The sequence below is a fragment of the Micrasema longulum genome, unplaced genomic scaffold (assembly GCF_059751315.1).
Source record: "Micrasema longulum isolate JH-2025_06_02 unplaced genomic scaffold, ASM5975131v1 h1tg000265l, whole genome shotgun sequence".
In the NCBI taxonomy this organism is placed as follows: Eukaryota; Metazoa; Arthropoda; class Insecta; order Trichoptera; family Brachycentridae; genus Micrasema; species Micrasema longulum.
Window position 1 is genome coordinate 287,856 of NW_028277469.1, and position 19,205 is coordinate 307,060.

Sequence of the window (19,205 nt, forward strand, 5' to 3'; positions counted from 1 at the left end):
GCCTGTTAAAATCGCTAACACATTTAACGAATATTTTTTCGGCGTTGCAGATAATATAATCAACTCAAGCTTAAAACTTCAGAAACAATTTGGTAATACATTAATACATACCACAGATGAAAACGATAACCCTGAATCAAATAATCTCTCTAGTTTTAAAAAAATCGAAGAAAAGGAAATTATGAAAATAATTTGTAATTTTAAAAAGGATCATTCTAAGGTCCTGATAAAGTTTCTGTGGAAACATTAAAAAATATTAAAAATTATGTATCTAAACCCTTACAATATATTTACAGTTTATGTATAGAAAACTGTATCTATCCGAAATCAATCAAGCTCTCCACAATAATACCAATTCACAAAAATGGTTCAGCCTCTAAAACGGATAAATATCGTCCAATTGCTCTTACCTCAAATATATTTTAAATATAAAAAATAAAAAATATATATATATATTTTTTTATTTATTTAATTTATTTAGGAAATCAACAGTTCTACATACATATTTTTAGTAAACAAACAGATATAGTGTATAAACTTAGAACTAATAACAGATTTCCACATAGTATACAAGTTAGTAAAGAAAATATTACATATCAAATAAATACATACAATTTATACAAATAAAAATGTTATTTTCATGTACTCAATAATCAAGGATTTTTTAAATATTTATTTTAAGAACATTAAGTTACTGTAAATTGGGCGGGATAAGGACAAAAATGCTTGAAGAGAGGATAAGGAGGGGAGGGGAGATGTACATATTTATTATTATAATGTCTACTAAGTTACATAATACATTTTTAGTGTAAATTTTAAATCTGACAGAGTGATGTTTGTCTAATCTATATTTTTGAATTTTGTATTGTACATTGAAAAAGTCTTACGAAAAAAAGAATTTTTAACATACGATGTTTTACTTATTGATACATGAAACAAGTGGTACCGTCTACAAATCCTGGCTGGCACATGTATTGTTATTAAACCAAGCAGCTCTGTACAGTCAACCATTCCTGTCACAATTTTGTAAAGCAGTAGTTGGTCCGCACATACTCTGCGGTATTGTAGAGAAATGATTTCATAGAAGGTGGAGGCAGTGAGAGTAGATACATAAAAAATACCGGTTTTGTATTTAAGGTACTTTATAAATTTGTTTTGAATATTTTCTATTCTACTTATATATATGGCATACTGGGGATTCCATATCTGAGAGGCGTATTCCAAATGGCTTCTGACAAATGTATAATATAATGAAATAAGGGCCTTTGGATTATCAAAGTGTTTACTCATTCGAATTATGAAACCTAACATGCTCAATGCTTTGGAGGTAATTTTATTGATATGCGATTCAAAAAGTAGTTTTGAGTCTAAAACAATCCCAAGATGTTTAATTTCGTGCTTTCTCATTAGTACATTATTGTTTAGTTTGTAATCAAAATTAAGAATTTTTCTTTTCCTTGTGAATGTAATACAGACACATTTATTTATATTCAAAAACAGTTTATTTTCAATACAATAGTCAATAATGAATATATATATTTTACACCAGTTTTTATTATATACATTCAAACAAAACTTATATTCTTATAATTATTATTACCTTATACTTAAATGATTTTAATTTAAATTCTTTTATTTACATAATTATATAAAATCATGATTTACAACCCCTGCTTGCACTTGTATATAACATAGAAATTTGTTTAGTCTCCCACCAGTCTGACGATGTCGGTCACGACGAAACCCGGTCACTGGTAAAAAATTTAAAAAAATAATTATAAATAAAAGTGGCAGAAAACTATAAAGTATTTTTATTATTATAAATAAAAAAATAATTAAAATAAAAAATAAATGCATACAGCAAATAAATCATGTTTCCGTAATATCAGCTGATGTTAATTTGGTTTTTCTTATATTTTCTTTTTCTTTTCTTTTCACTGTCATGTCCTACCATATTAATATGATATAAACTTTTTATAAATTAAAAAGGGAATGGCCCACGCTCAGACACTGTAGTATTTGTGGGCATTTACGTTACAGCTCAATTTTAAGTTGTATTTTTCTAACGTGTATTTTTGTAATTATATTTTAATGAAATAATATATGTATGGAAAAATAAGCAAATAAAAAAAAATATTTAAAAAATTAAAAAATACCTGGTATTAAAACACGCTTTTTAAAAAAGGTTTGCAATTTCTTTATATTTGTTTTATTTTATTATATAACCTTATTTTTTAATTAAAAAATCTTTATTTTTCCGAGCTTTCATATTCAATTAGCAATTCGAAAGTTTTCTTAGCTTCGTAGAAGTTTTAAAAGCACTACCGCACCGTGTTGCTTTCCAGTAGAAAGTTTTTAACAATGGGGACAACTTGAACAAGGATGTTGCGAATGTTTTTCCAAAAGCTTTGGAATGTCACAGGAATTTAAAAAAGGAACTCTTAAAAGCGCTAATAATATTTTTTTTTAAATGTTAAAATAAGAAAAGCAAAACCCTTCCATTGCCGCCAACATTTTAAATTTTATTTGAAACAATAAGTTTGTTTATAAAACAACCACGTTATTTTAAAAAAAAAATGTTCTGTTTATTTAAATCTAATTTTGTTAAAACCTAGAAGCAATTTAACAGAGTATTTACTGAGATTTATATTTTTCATTTCAATGATTATCAATTCAAGTCACAAGTCATATAAATACAAAAAGGAGCACACTTAAGTTATTGTTATTATAACACGTATAAGATTTTTTGGTTTTCTAAATGAGTTTAATTGGCTTTATGTTTTATTGTTTCACATCCGCTCCTAAGTGAAGCATGTGAACATCGCTAGAAGCCTACAAGATACTCCACCGCTAGCTAGCACTCTCACCTATTCCCACGCTACGAAAGAAAGTTATTGACGGCCTTCCAGAATGGCAGGAGCCCGCAGGTATGAATAAGATGAAACCTATGTTAAGGCTCTTCTGGAGCATCCGCAGCACGTGTTCAAGCTACGTAGGTCCACCGCCGCACTTTCAAAAAGCTAGTTATGTAAGGTTGCTTCGTCTGTTTTCGTTCTTCAATGTTGGTAATGAAATCGAACCACCTTATACCTAATATTCTCCTCAAACTCGAAAGATTAGTGTTCTGAGTTTTGTAAAGGTACCAGGATTCGAACCCATATTGGAGTAGTGGCATTATATAAGAGTTTAGTAATTTTCGTTTTATTTTGACCGAGTACAGATTTGAGATCCAGACAGCATCCATCGTGTTAAAAGTTGCTCCAGCAATTTTGCAACAGACCTCTTTGTACATGCAGTTTTGTGAACTAACAAATAATTTAAGTTGTCGTCAACATTCTTAATCTTATGCCCATTATTATGAAGAGTATAATCTGGGTCAGGACAGGTTGTGTTGCGCATTATCTGTGTTTTTTTCGTATTGATATTAACTCTTAAAAGATTGTGGTAAATAATCCCTTTACGCGCGGTGATGTTACATCGTGTTATCACTAATAAAAGACGGAATATTCTAAAGTTCAGGCATTTGAAAAGAAAAAAAACATGGAGACACACTTTTTATTCATTCCTTTCCCATAATTTATGCGAAAATATATATAATTAAGTCCTTTTTTAGCAAAATAAATTAAAAATCACTAATACGCCACTCATACTAATACGTGTTACGCGCGTGCATCCCCCATTACTGGTCATCAACCGACTGAAGACTGAATCTATTTTAGATAACACCCGCCGCAGAACGGCGTCTCTGTCTTCCTTGTTATGACTATCTTCGTGCTCTCTCTTGTATAAAGTATCTGTATAGATGTGATGCTGAATTAGCGGACATTCATTCTTCGCGTAGCAAGGATAAATATTTTTTGTATTAACATTGAGTATAATTACACACATTTTATTTTCTAAATCTGGTGTGAAAATGTCTAATTGAAGATTTCAAAAAATATAAATTCATAATTTAAAAAAATAAGAGAGATATATCAAGTCTTGTGTCCTATGTCGACTTGTGTGACATCACAGCCACACAAGAGTTAAGAATCAGACGAGCGGAGTTTTCCTGAAGTTTGTAAACAAATTTGTTAAGATTACCAATAGATTTCAATGTATTTATTATTTCTTAAACTTTTTTTATATTGAGCTGCAGACTCCCGAATAAAGAATATAACATTTCAATCTTAACTGGAGTCGAATCCAAAGCTTTAGACATGATAGCTTAACGCGCTTATCAATTAATCATGAGGTGGATACTTTTTGATAGGAATATATGTTGACAGGAAGACAAATAAATTTTATCCCATAGTCCAATCATTTTGAGAAAACGGTGATTGAGAAGGTTATATTTTCAAGAAATAGCCCGTAAACCTCTATTTTAGAGGCTTGTCAGCAAGTGGGAAAGAGCGTATATTGATAAAAGTTACAACAAATATACCATAACCCCCAGAGCATCTTTGATTGAGAATCTTTGAGAATTTGATTGAGAATCTCTCTTGGATTTCTCTTTTGCAACTGACGGGAATTGAACCCCCGAACAGTTAGCCGTCTAATCAACTGCGCCGAGGTGCATGTCATATCATAAAGAAGTATATCCCTATTCTCGAGAATAATAGCTCTTGCCTACACTAATAATAAAAATGACATACATGGACTCAGGGGGTTAAAAGATTATTAAGATGAAATTCCATAAAATTGTTAGACAACCTTTTAATTCAATGACTCGTCTCGACATTACAGAATTCTTCGATTTTGATTTTTTTTTTAGGGTACAAATTGATATTTTGTAAAAAAAAACTTCAAACAATGATTTATTTTTACGAATTCAATTACTTTTCTTCTTGAGAAATGAATGTCCCTTTAATAAAGATTCTTCGGCATTTTAAAAATGTTTGACTTTTTTATCAAAGGCTTTTTAATTTCAGACATTGCGAATTGTAATTGGCTCGTTTATGAGGAATTGTAATTTACACGCTTATGTATAATAATTATTTCTTTGATTTTAAGTACAATGTGTTACTAAAAACGTTATAACATTCATACACGTTTTATCATCATCATTGTTTCCTCATCTGCATCTAAAAATGCATAGGGCACTGCATTTGTTACTTAGGTTGCAGCGTATCTAAACCAATATGATTAAATCGAAAGTAAGGTTATCAGTCTTACGCTTAGAGGTACAATAAAATATTGCGATGTAGAACCCCTTATGAAACCAGTATTTCACGACCCCAATTAAAATCGAATCTGGAACCTCACCAACTATACATATACTTACGCCACTGTTAGCCACTCAATTGGGCGGCTAATTTGATGAAAACGGATAAAACACAAATGACTGTTTTTCCGTAAATGATGTTTTTGACATAAGCCATTTTGAAAAGTCACTCATTCAATATTAACAGATTTTTCTGTTTTAACATTTTTTCGTCTTATCAAATACACACATCGACTTTTCCGACTTATGGCCGTAGAATTTTAATATTATATTTAAATTAAAGGTAGGTATGTCAATTCTGTTGTTTTATTCATGATAGCGAGAAAGTAAATTTGCATCTGCAAAATATTCCCGAGGTACTTTAGTCAATAAAAACTTTCTCGGTGTATGAAAAAACTAAGAAAATAATTTTCCATTTATTACGGCATACAAATTTTAATATGAGACGCATAAAAATATTTTCAGTTTGTGGAAACGTATTTTATATTTTCATTTTAAGTTCTAAAAAATGAACCGTAATTTCTCAAGTTTTTAGTAATAATCTATATAAAATAACATATTACAACAGAGAGGAAGAACATTTAAGAGAAGGTTAAATAGAAGTCTGGGCACCTACAGGGTTTATGACCTGTCAATGGCTGGTTTTAGTAGCCACTTTACACACTGTGTAACATTCACCATTCTGCCCAGATTTGAACATCCATATTTCTTCAATTCTTTCATCTATTGACGTTTGTGAAGGTAAGGAGCTGAAACTTTTATTTATGCAAGTGAGATTCATCTAATTGAATTATTTCACCTACATGCTAGGCAACGCCTGAAAATGTTATTTTTTCAATTTCTATACTTCTTCATGGACCAGGTGGATTTATCAAGAATATTTACTATACTTCTTTATTACCTTATCTTAAATGTTCTTCATCTCTGTTGTAAAATGTTAATATAAAAGCTCCCCAGTGAGTTGAATCCAGTCCTTGGCTACTCAAATTTGGACAAACTCAAAATATTGCGCGATAAAATTCTTAAATTTACTTGTTGTTTCGTGTTTCCCATCGTATTTTTTCGGATAGAGAGAAAAAAGAGAAACCTCTCAACAGAGATGAAGCAATTCAATTTTACATATACTTGCGCTTTTACGATTTACCTCAATATTTATATTTTGGGAAGATTTTTAACCATTGCAGTCTGCATATTGTAACGTATTTCATCTTGCCCCGTTTTTGAGCACCGCGCAAATACTTACGTTTCCGACAGTGTATTTTATTCTGTCGGCAAACATCGACCCGGAATCTGGCAACAAAAATCTTCGAAGCCGCGTCACTTGTTAAAAATATAACGGGAAGGGCAGTTCAAACTTCTACTCAGAAAAATTCGAAATCGCCAGGCCAAAGATGTTTGCCGACAGAACAAAATACACTGTCGGAAACGTAATATCCGTCTATATAATAATAGAAAATCACGTCTTTTCCTTAATGTAACACAATGTTACAGCACCGTCTGCAAAGGGATTTATTAAAGCAGTATGTAACGAGTTGCATTTCTAGAAACAATGTTAATAAACATGCCAGAAAAAAAAATGTCTTCATATTTTTACACCACTTCGGGTCAGAGGGCCCAAATACTGTGGTAAATTACATCAAAAAGTACCCGGGCTTAAAAATTTTGTACATATTTTTGATATTCTCATCGGTGAATGAACCTGGAGCCTTCTGAGCATGAGTCAAGCATTTTAGACATAACTAGCCAATGAATTGTTGATAAATGAAAGAAGTTGTTTAAAAATAAATATTGAACCTAGATCGAGTTCATTGAATTTCATGGTAAAACAAAACAATAATTCGTAATGTTTAAACCGAAATAATTTTTAGTCTTATTAAATTATGTTATGAAGTTACAAATGTAAAACTTCATTTGAATTAACATATTCCAACAGAGACGCAGAACATTTAAGAGAAGGAAATATAGAAGTCTAGGCATCTACAGAGCTTATGAACTGTCATTGGCTGGTTTAAATAACTACTTTACACACTGTGTAACATTCACCATTCTGCCCATATTCGAAAACCTATATTCCTTCAATTGTTTCATCTGTTTATGTTTGTGAAGTTAAAGAGCTTAAACCTTTATTTATGCGGGTGAGATTCATCTAATTAAATTATTTCACCTACAATTTCTATACTTCTTCGTGGACCAGGTGGATTTATCAACAATATTTTGAGTTTGACCAAATTTTTTTAGACAAGGACTGGATTCAACTCCCTAGAGAGCTGTTTATATAAACATATTACAACAGATATTAATAACATTAAAGAGAAGGTAATATATAAGTCTAGGCATCTATAGGGCTTATGACCTGTCATTGGCTGGTTTAAGTGGCCACTCTACAATAGATGAAAGAATTTAAGGAATATATATGTTCGAATATGGGCAGAATGGTGAATGTTACACAGTGTGTAAAGTGGCCACTTAAACCAGCCATTGACAGGTCATTAGCCCTGTAGATGCCTAGACTTCTAAATTACCTTCTATTAAATGTTCTTCATCTCTATTGTAATATGTTAATATAAACAGCTCCCCAGCGAGTTAAATTCATTTGAATTATTAGAAATTGAATAAAAGATTCGAAATTTAACTAGATATAAAAGTATCTCAACACAGATAGACAAATATTTTAAGACGAGGACGTAGAAAATTACTTTACTGATTCATATGAAGAAATATTCCACAAATCACAACTTATGACACCAAAACAATGATACGCTAAAACAATACTCACTTACAGATTCAAAAAACTACTCTTACTTAAATGAAAGACATAACCCCTACAATACATCACGTACAAATAATATAATCACCAGATCCTCAACACAAAGACAACTTAAACAATTACAAACTCATACCACTTTCGGACAAAGGGATTTCGAGTATTATTCAATTAAAATCTATAACTTACTTGCACTATATATTAAAACAATTAGTAACGAGAAAATGTTTAAAAAGGCTATAAAAAATAGATAGTGGAGCTGGGTAGAAGTAAAATGGATTGTCTCAATCGCCCAAACCAATATTGAATCAACCGCTCCACAAGTGTATAGCTCATGTTAGATTTTTGTTATTTTCACTGTGCGTTTTGTAATATAAATAATGAAGATGTACATATATACGAGTGCCTAGTTTTTCAAACCGTGAATGTTTTGTTAATAATCTCTGTTTATTAAGTTCGTCTTCTTTGTTTATTTTTAAATGTAAAAACATTTCAAAAAAGTATATTGTTAAGTGTCCTCGGCACGGGTAACAGTGAGCTGACATTATTGTTATGATTACTTATAGTTTGTAAGAGAAAAATATGAATAAATAAATAAATCTTTTTTTTCAAACGGGAATTGTTTACAATATTTGAGCTTGTCCAAATGTTCGTAGACAAAAGACTGGATTTCACCCCCTCGGGATGGAGAATAGCTTAAATATGGGAATATGGAAGTCTAGGCATTTTCAGGGCTTATGACCTGTCATTGGCTGGTTTAAGTGGCTTTACACACTGTGTAACATTCGCCATTTCGCCCATGTTTTGAACATCCGTATTTCTTCAATTTTACCATTTGTTGATTTTAGTGAAGTTAAAGAGCTAAAACCTTTATTGTTGTGAAGAGATTCATCTGACTGAATTATTTCACATACTAGGCAACGTCTGAAAACAATTTTTCAATTTTTCAATTTCTTCTGGGACCTTCTTCTTGGTGATGAAACCAGCTGGTCCAAGAAGAAGTTTAAAAATTGAAAAAAAAATCTGGCGTTGCCTAGTATGTGAAATTATTCAGTCAGATGAATTCCTTCACAACAATAAAGGTTTCAGCTCCTTAACTTCACTAAAATCAACAAATTGTAAAATTGAAGAAATATGGATGTTTAAACATGGGCAAAATGGTGAATGTTACACAGTGTGTAAAATGGTCACTTAAACCAGCTAATGACAGGTCATAAGCCCTGTAAATGTCTTGACTTCCATTTCCCTTATTTATAGTACTCTCCATCCCTGTTGTTATTTAGGAATTGTTTAGTTTTTAAATTGCTTATTATGTGCAAGACTTACATTTACTGCAATTGGTCAATTCTTTTTAACTACCGCGAAACCGTCCAAAATAAATTTAAAATTTGGTACCAAATTTACCGAAATCAAATGGTAATAATTTTTTTTAAAGGTTGATCATAGATTAGACTGTTTTGGCAAAATATCCATCCAGGGCAAAATTAGACGGTTTCGCGGTTCTCTAACTACATATTGTATGAGGATCTTCTCCGTGAAGAGGAAATCACAAAAACTTATTCATGAGAAGCTGGATATGTTGACAGACATCAACAGACCTTCTGTTCCACTTAGATGGTGTTCACCGTTTTGTTTTCTTTTGCTTATTTCAACAATTGCCTTAACTATTACCACGTTTTAAATTACCTATCTTTTTACCTATCATTTGCCTATTAGTTATTTAATTACGTTTTAACGAAGGATATACGAGTAGGTAATCAAAATGTTATTTACAAACAATTTAAAATTCTCGAAGGATGAAAAATGTTACCTCTTTCATTGGTTTATTATGTTAACGGGAATTCTAAAAATGAATATTCATAAAATAAAGAAAGCGAAAATAAATAAGCAACGTCGTCGATATCAAATTTGGCTATATTTGGAATTTAATGATCCTAAAATGAGGGATGATTAAATGACGTAAGCATCAATATAGCATCCATCTGTTTCTAGACTACCCACTGTCTCTGTTTCTCCGCTATTTTTAGCGGGTGCTTTGATGTCAAGAGATGTAATAATGTTTCCCAAAATACATTTTCATTTTCAATTATTATCATTTGAAAACAGCCCTTTGACGAATATTTTTTATTTTTCTGTATTTATCACGGTTATTCTACATATTTATTTTCACACGTTTACATATTTAGCACTTTTAAGTATTTCACATTTTAAAATCAAAATAATATTCCCTCACTGGGAAAAATATTTTACATACCTACCTAGTTTTGATATATGCGCTTAATATTTTATTTTATTTTTATTTTTTATTTTATCAACATATACGGTACATCTGCCTTTTACAAAAAAATATAATAATAACAAATTTGGCATCCTGTTTTTTTTAAAAAAAAAACATAAATTTCATTATACCCAAGATTTAAAAACAAAAACTAAACCAAAAAATTATATAAGATTTATATTAAAAAACTTAACCCAAAAATTTTACAGCATATTCAGTAGAAAGTTTAAATAACTCAAGAATAAATATATTTAATTAAAAAAATCATTTTTTTCTTTCGACGGCTTACGCCTTTAACAAAGTATAAAATAATAATAAAAAACAATTTTAATGAAACAAAATTCAAAACACCTGTACACGAGTAAAGAAAATAAAGACATAAAATCACCAGAAAATAAAGAAATAACAAAGAAGAGGCGATGTATCATAGTATAAACAAGAAAACAAGTATAACACTTAGTACATTTTTGTAATTTAGAAAAAAAGTGATTAAGCAGTAATGATTATAATTTGTATAAAGATGAATGAAATAAATCTAAGTTTCCATATTTGTTTGCTCACATGACGCGGAGCCGTGAAATAGGTGAGTATTTAGCATAGTTTTAAGCGAAGCAACTGGAAAAGTAGTATTTTGTCTCGTTCCACGTTGTCTCCCATAAAAGTTCACTCAATTTCAAAGTTCGGGACTGTCAATAATATTATTTAATAACTTGAAAAGCAGCACTGAATCGGAAATTTACCTTCTATCACTAATATATATGAACTTTAACTGCTTCATTACACATTTATAGTTTAGCTCTCCAATTGAAATGTTTAATTTGAAATTCATGAATCTTAAAAACATTTGTTGGACCTTCTCCACACTGTTTATATCTCAGAGTAATAATGCGCCAAGCTATAGAGGAGCCCAAACGTAGAAAAACCATTCTATGACTATTGGGTATTAAGTTAGCTACAGTTCGCAGCAAAACAACGGGCCGTACTCAGGTCGAGAATTGCCAAATGGATACTATTTTGCATTGTAAATACTTTTAAATATGTACCTGTGTATTTATTATTGCAGGGTTATTCCAATTAGTTTTTCTATAACTCGCCTTTATTTATTTTATAAAACTGAAAATACATGTGTGCTTATTTTTTTATTCATTTTATTCACAAAATTCTTATGTTTCATTTATTGAGACATAAATCATACCTCCATGGAACTAAAGTCTGGTGTTGAGTTTGTTTGTTTGTCCGTCACATCTCCGAAACGGCGAGTTGTAGCGGCCTAAAATTTGGACACGTCATTTAAGATGCGATTTCAAGGTTAACGTTACTTTTTTCGAGTAAAATTTGAATCTATCTCTGCTTGATAAAGACCCACACTTTATATGGATGACTAGTGCGGCCCCGACCCCCGACATATTGCCTTTGATCAACTGTCATTATCAACAGTAAACATACTTTGGTTCACAAATTTATCCCCTAAATTGAGAAAAAATAAAATATCTGAAGTAAATATGTTGATATAAGGAAAGTTTTTAAGCAGCATTTGCCAAAAATCAATGTAAATCGTGGGAAAATATTCGAAATCAATGTAAATCATGGGAAAATATTCGAAATCAATTACCTGTGAAAACAGACTCCTTTAACACCTTTGACGCTCCTACTGCTGCAACTAAATATACTGCAATTCAGCATAGTCGATTTTTATAAAGTTATTTACAAACAAAGCCAAGAACACCGGCAAAAGCATCCGACAGAACCGTTATGCCTATGTTGTAAAACAAAACAAAATGGCCGCCAATTTGTTGCTAACCAACATCGGTTGCGTTCTATGAAACATAGTTATAGGTCTTCTCTCTAGGTTACGTATTATTACTCTGAGGTTTATATGGTTAATATTGGGTAACATAATGCGGAGACCAAACTGAGGACCCATATTCTAACTAACTTCTTTCTAGGGTCATGTATAATATTTTTAATGCATCAATAGACTTACACTATCTTGTTGTTCTGATAACTAAGCCAAGGGTTTTTGTGGCTCAATTAACCAATTAGTAAATATGTCGTAGCCAGATTGTTCTTTTAGCCGGAATACATATCGGCCAGCCAAATAACAAAACCGCGCCGTATTGCAAAAGGGCTAATCGACAATTAGCAAACACTTGTCATTTTATAATTTGACTAGCCACGTTTAGCCGGTTTATAAATTAGACTTTGTTTCTAACCACTTAATATTGATACAATTACCCACTGGTTTCAAAGATACACAAGCTTCCTTATAAGGTTTATTTATTTTAAAACTTCAAGTACAAAGAATAAATACTTCGGTGGACTTATTGCTAAAGGCAATTTCTTCCAACCAACCGAAACACAGACTGGCCAAAAGAAGAGTTGGTCAAAATTTTGTACTAAAAATTAAAATATGTACATTAAAAAAAACCTTTTTAATTAAAAATAACAGCTGTATTTTAATTGGGAGATCGGGCTTGCATATATTCACACTAAAAAAAGTACATTATGTTATACCTATTAAAGCATGATTAATTTGGAATCGAAAAATGAGTATGGAAAGAGAAAAAAAGAGGAAACAAGGAAAGAATCGAGATAAAAATATATATTTAAAAAAAAACATTAAAATGTATACTGAAGATTTATAGTCGTGTTTTAGGCGTTTCTTGAAGGTGGCTAAAACAAGTGTATTTTTTTATACGAAGAGGTAGCTCATTCCAATGTCCAGGACTTTGAACGGAAAAAAAATAGCTGAAAAATAATGTGCTATGTCGAGGAATGGAAAGTGTTCTCTCCAAAAAGAGCGAAGTGAAAGACCGTGATCAGAAAGGTAAATGAAATTCTCCGCAAGATATTTTGGAGCACAAGGGTTGTGAGGAATATTATAAAGAAGTGATAGAGATTTAAAGTTTATGCGCTTATGAAAATGAAGTCACTTGAGTTCGGAATGAAATGGTGATACATGGTCATATTTTTTGAGATTGAAAAAGTAATAGATTTAACTTAGTGGTAAGGAAGCTTGGTTAGCTTCGAAACTGGTTGGTCATGAAATATTTATCAAATGGTTGTAAAAAAGTGTTTTAATATTTTCTTATTATATCTTAAATAAGAAACACGAGAAACCATCTATGAATGAAACCATGAACCATGAACATGTCGCTTCCCAAGTGTAAAGAGACGATGGTTGCAATATTTCTGGATAATATTTAATATCATGTACACCCTTTCTTTGATATGTTAGGTATATGTGCGTGTATGTATGTTTGCATTTGTGTGTATATATGTGAATATATGTGTTTATATATTAATGTATAAATATATGTATGTATGTGTATATGTATACATATATATAAAATATTTATATTTGTTTTTAGTTTTTATATGCAACACTTTTATTTGATTTTTAATATGTATTTTCTTTAATTTTGAGATAAAATAAATAAAATAATTCGTTTGAGACCCCTGAAACATTATATAATATGCATACAAGCAGTCATACTTGCTACCTAGATGGCTTCATGCTCGTTTGGTTGTACATAGAAAGTAAGAACTACTGACTTTGCAACAATAACCGATGAACCGGAGATTCAGTCTGTTTGTATAATAAACTCATATAAAGGTATATATATTTTTATTTTTGCTGAATTTTCGTGCCTAACAATGTGTGCCTATGTAAAATTTACAAACCTTAAATGCATTTCTTTTTTACTACTTTTCTTTTCTACTTTACTCTTAATTTTATTTATGTTTACAGTACATGTTCGGACGCAGCAACGTCCGGTGACACGAGTTATTTAGCGGAGGCGATTCGATTAGCTGGGCCTTATATCGTGGATGCCTACCGAGCTACGCTTGTCTACTTTACAAAGACGTTAGTTTTTCTTTTCCTGGACATCTACTAAAAATTTCGGTAGTTCATTAAAAATCTTCAATACGCAAATCTAACTTGAGTGAAGTTAACAGTTAAGAGAAGCCCAGAACTAGCAATTTGTGAACGCCATGCGCTCCATCAGGTGCCGGGTATAGATTCAATGTTTGTGCCTGTAAAGAAAATAAAAAATGGTTCAAATAACTTTTAATGGAAATCTAAAAAAAATGTATCTTTTTTACTTACTTTAAACCTTGAAACTTATAAATCCTTAATCACTGATCCGTTACGACAGAAAAACTACTCTAACCGTATAAAAAAGGCAAAAGACCTTAAACAAGAACCTGCGTTTTGTTATTTGGATCAATCAAATGGTTTACATTTAAAAGTATATATACAGAAAATACGTCTTCCTGCAAAACAATGTAAAATTAAGGAGAGCTAGATGAAACGTTTTGTTTTTTAAGGAATAACCCGCTAAGCCTCTATTTTGAAGCTTGTCAGTAGGTGGGATAGACGGGATATGGAAAGAGGTAACGAAAAATACGCCACAACACCCAGAACAATCTGGCGGTAATCGAACCCGCGACGCCAGTTTCACAGTTGGCCGTCTAACCAACCGCGCTACGGCGCCTATCAAATACATGCCAATATATATATTAAAGATCTCGGTTATTCTCAAAACATTTCTTCAAATATATACACATTCTATCATGCTAGAGGGAACGTGACGTATTCATTTAAAAAAGAGTTTTAAAACGCAATATTTTACTGTCCCTGGACTGGTATCCTAAAGATATAGATTGGTAATCTTGTCTTCATGTAACAAAAAGTAATCGACATGCTGTAATTGGTATATTTATCTGGTGCCTTTTTTAGGAAGCCTTGAAATGATAAAAATGATCGAATTTCATTAAATTATGCGCGAATGGATAATCGAACCCAGTGTTTATCACGTAAAATAATATATTTAGTTATTTGTACTTTTACATTGTTTGTATTCTTTTTTTATACAGAATAATGTTCCCTCATATAATAGACTCTGCTTAAAGATTTACAAGGATAAATAGAGTCCATATATCGGGTATTCCGTAATAGGCATAATATTTTATTAGGATACTTAAAAATAGTACATATTGAATAAAAATATAATAAATTATGTTTTAAAAATATTTACTTTTATTTTACTAAATAATCTCTCTTCAATCAGTGCCTCGTGTCTGAGGATGGTGATTACGCCTGACTCCAGACATGGCTCGTCTCCCTCCATCTGGAACGGTCTTGTGCTTTTCTATAAGCATTCATCAGTGATGATTCTAATAATTCAGTGACTGCCGCTCCATCATGTCGGTTGACGTCCACGCGACTTTGTCCCTTCAACACTTCCCAGGAAAATAGTTTTCTCCAAACTATCAGAGTTCCCCCTGGAAATATGCCCGAAGAACTACAGGATTCTTTTCTCGCACATGGATTCCTGTTCCTGGAGTATAGATGTATTCGTACGTCTGAGTTAGGCGTTTTATGGAGTTTTCGTCGTCTATTCTAATTATATGGCCCTCTATCACAATTTCGTTTCGTAATATTGTTCATTCTTTATATATCGATCTCACTAACGCAATCAAAATCGTATTCCGCTGTCGTTCCCTCTCATACGATACGAATGAATTTACGAAACAAATTAGTTGCAGAATAAGGCCACTTGATGGAGTTGATTATATCGGCCGCTCCGTAGATTTCATATAGTGGCTTTTGCTTCTTTGTGGTTTTTCTCTCACAGGGCCATAGACAAATCTGAAGATTCATCTTTTCTTCGTTTTTTTTATTTTTTTTATATATTTATCAAAGCATAAAAAAATTAACACATAAATTATCAAATCCTACTGAACTGCTTAAAATGCAGTTCGTCAGCAGGTGCTTATAATTAAGCTCTAATATGTAATATATAATCTTATCTCTTAAATTCTATAAACATATAAAAATTAAAATTACTATTGAAAAAAAGAAAAATACGAACATCGAAAAAAAAAAAAATCCAAATAAAAAAGAGAAACACAAAAAAATTTCAATATAAAAAACCACGTTCTAAAAGCCAGACTCTCAGCAGACGTCCTTCTCTTGAGCCAGATATTTTTTTAAAATTTTTTAAGCAATATCATAAATAAAATCAATGTTATCACTACGACGACATTCAATATTAGCCTTTTTTTGCATGGAACGTATTTTATCCATCATTCTCCTTTGAAACTAGATTCATACCCTTTACAGTAAACTCATTCTGCATCATCTTCATCGCTCGTTGAATGATAATTGTTATGTGTCCACGAAAACAAGAGTTTCCTCCTTGCCCTCAATACAATTAACCTCTCCCAGCTTTTTGACAAACCAACTTTTCCACGATACTCATTTTCTTTTTAAATTTGACATGATCTTTTAAAGAAGTCTGCGGTACATGAAACTGCTGCGCGGCTTTCATATCTAATATGTTTTTGAATTTATTCTTCTCCAATTTTAATATATCCTATCGTATTGTTTTGAACAGCTTCTATGGTTTTTTTTTAATTTGTGAAAGATCCCTTTTCTTGTGATAAATCGGGTAAGATAAAGTTTCTATACAAAACAAATAAATGTATACTTTATACTTCCAAACTGAAGCCGTACAACGGGTGAAATAAAATTATAAAATATGTGCCATTTAACGGGTACCCGGTATTGAGCATAAGACAAATCTTCTCACATATCGCAACCGAAACCTAACAGTGGGAAGGCATGTCAAAATAATACACATTATGAGAATTTGACCTTACGGATTGTTATCAAATGTATTGATTAAATTAAAAATAAACACCCTGATTGACAAAATATTACACTAAAAATGTGCCATGAAATAAATATTTTTTTCAAATACGATAGGCATTATTGCACTCATTAATAGTATAAGTAACGAGTTTCATAACAAACAGATCATTAGTCATTGAGTAGTTGTCCCCGAAACACAAGCAAGATGAGTCATTTCGCAAAGTCAAACAAACTTGAGTACCGTGCCGTTATAAAATTCCTCACCAAACAAAGAAAAAAACCTCAATTTCTTCATTATCGATAGTGGTCCAGTGGATTTAAGAGGGGCAGAAAGAGCATAGAAGACGACGAGCGATCCGGTTGGCCAATCGAGGCCAGTAATGAAGAAAATGTGGAGAAAATAGCCTAATTAATATTAAAGGATGCCAGAATGAAGGTAAAAAAGATAACCGAAATTACTAGTCTACTCTAAAGTACCATTTTTTCTATTTTACACGACCGTCTATACATGTTAAAAGTCAGTGCAAGATGGGTGCCGAGATTCCTAACGCCACTCCAAAAATCTAACCGCGTACAAAACTGCAAAGAGATTTTGGAGCTAAGTGGTAAAAATTCTGAAGTAACTATCGACAAAACTGTTACTGAAGATGAAACTTGAGTTTATCACTATGATCCTGAGAGTAAGGAGAAATTCGTGCGGCGGCACCAAAAAGGTACAGAGCACCCAAAGAAGTTCAAGGTGACACAATCCACAAGGAAGGTCATGGCTTCAGTTTTCTTTCTGGCTACAGATTCCCATGGAATTTCGCTAATAGATTACAGAAAAAAGGGCACCAATATCACTGAAAAATACTGCTCTAGCATTTTTTATGAACAAAGGGAGGTAATCAATGAGAAAAGGTGGGGGATATTGACCAGAGAGGTCCTGCTCCTCCACGACATTGCACCGGTGCACAAGGCTCAAGTTGCAAAGGCTGCAGTTCGTGAATGTAGTTTTTCAGAGATCAACTACCCACCGTATAGTTCAAACCTGACACGAAGTAATTTTTTTTGTGTTTCCAAATCTAAAGAAAAAGTTTCGTAAGAAACGAATTGACGACGATTACTCGTTAAAAGCAGCGAATTATGAGCATTTTGATAGCAAACCGATTTTTTTTTTTTGGGTTAAAATAAATTAATTGCTAGAAGTAAGAAGTGCATAGATATTAAAGGCGACTATTTTGAGAAACAAAAATATAATTATTAACCGTAGTCTTTTCCTTCATACTCATACCGAGAATATATTGAACGCCCCTCGTATTTACATAAACGTCGCTCACTTCACAAACGAGCGGGTGACGGCTGCTGTCAATCTTCGCACCGTAATAGCCATGGTAAGATCCATATTTTACCGATGTTTCCGTTGTTCTCTTCAGGTTAGAAATAGTTGAGTACCCAAAATTTGGCATTGTGTTGTGGGGTGGAGCAGCATATATACAAACAATTTTCGTATTGCAAAAGAGGGCTTTTCGAGCTGTTTACCAATTAGGTCTTAGGGAATCTTTAAGAAACATGTTTAATATAATCAATATCCCCACTTTAATTAAACAATATATCTTCAAAGATATCATGTGTAGCTAGAAAAATATTTACTTATTTTTTTTAATTGAGCGGTAGACATCTAATCAATACTCGTAATATAAATGACCTGGATCTCGCGAAGATCCGACTCAGAAGGGTCAGTAACTCATTCATGGGGGCATGTTTACTGTTTTAGATAAAACTTCACATAGTATTTATTTACGTATTTATATATTCGCCCAATGGGCATTTTTAAGGAGGTATTTATACATAGAAAATTATTATGAAATAAAGTAGAAAGAAACAATGGTACTCGTATATAGTAGACTTGGTGGGAGTGGAAGCGGGAGAGGGGTGTTAGTAATTGAATTTGATTCAGGGATCTTATGAAAGAAGACAATTTGTTATCAAAGAAATCAAGCCTAATTTATGTTTGTTGGCAGGCATAATAATTATGGGTTTAAGGGAATGAAATTACTGACTGCCCCAATTTACTAAGTTTAATTAATTTCCATGTACCTTTTAAACGTCTCCGTCACACCAAATTATTTTACTGCACCGATGTAAACACTAATGCAGCAAAAAATTCGTGCATTTATAGAATATGCAACCCGTACTATTGGAGCGAGTGATATCTTCAACTTGAATAATAATAAATTCAAAGGGGAAATCAGCGACAGCATGCAGGCATTGTCACCGTGGGTGAGTAGTGATGAGTAAACATGATATTATTTTTTAA

General features: G+C 31.9%; 1 protein-coding gene across 1 annotated transcript in view; it reads right to left on the reverse strand.

Moving 5' to 3' along the window:
* Nucleotides 1-15,312: 15,312 nt before the first annotated feature.
* The window catches only part of LOC148283055 (uncharacterized), a 120,036-nt gene continuing 116,143 nt past the window's right edge, over nucleotides 15,313-19,205 (reverse strand). Inside the window, exon 6 of the mRNA XM_088224133.1 lies at nucleotides 15,313-15,401. Within this exon, the coding sequence (XP_088080259.1) occupies nucleotides 15,313-15,401 (89 nt within the window). The remainder of the gene's footprint in view (nucleotides 15,402-19,205) is intronic.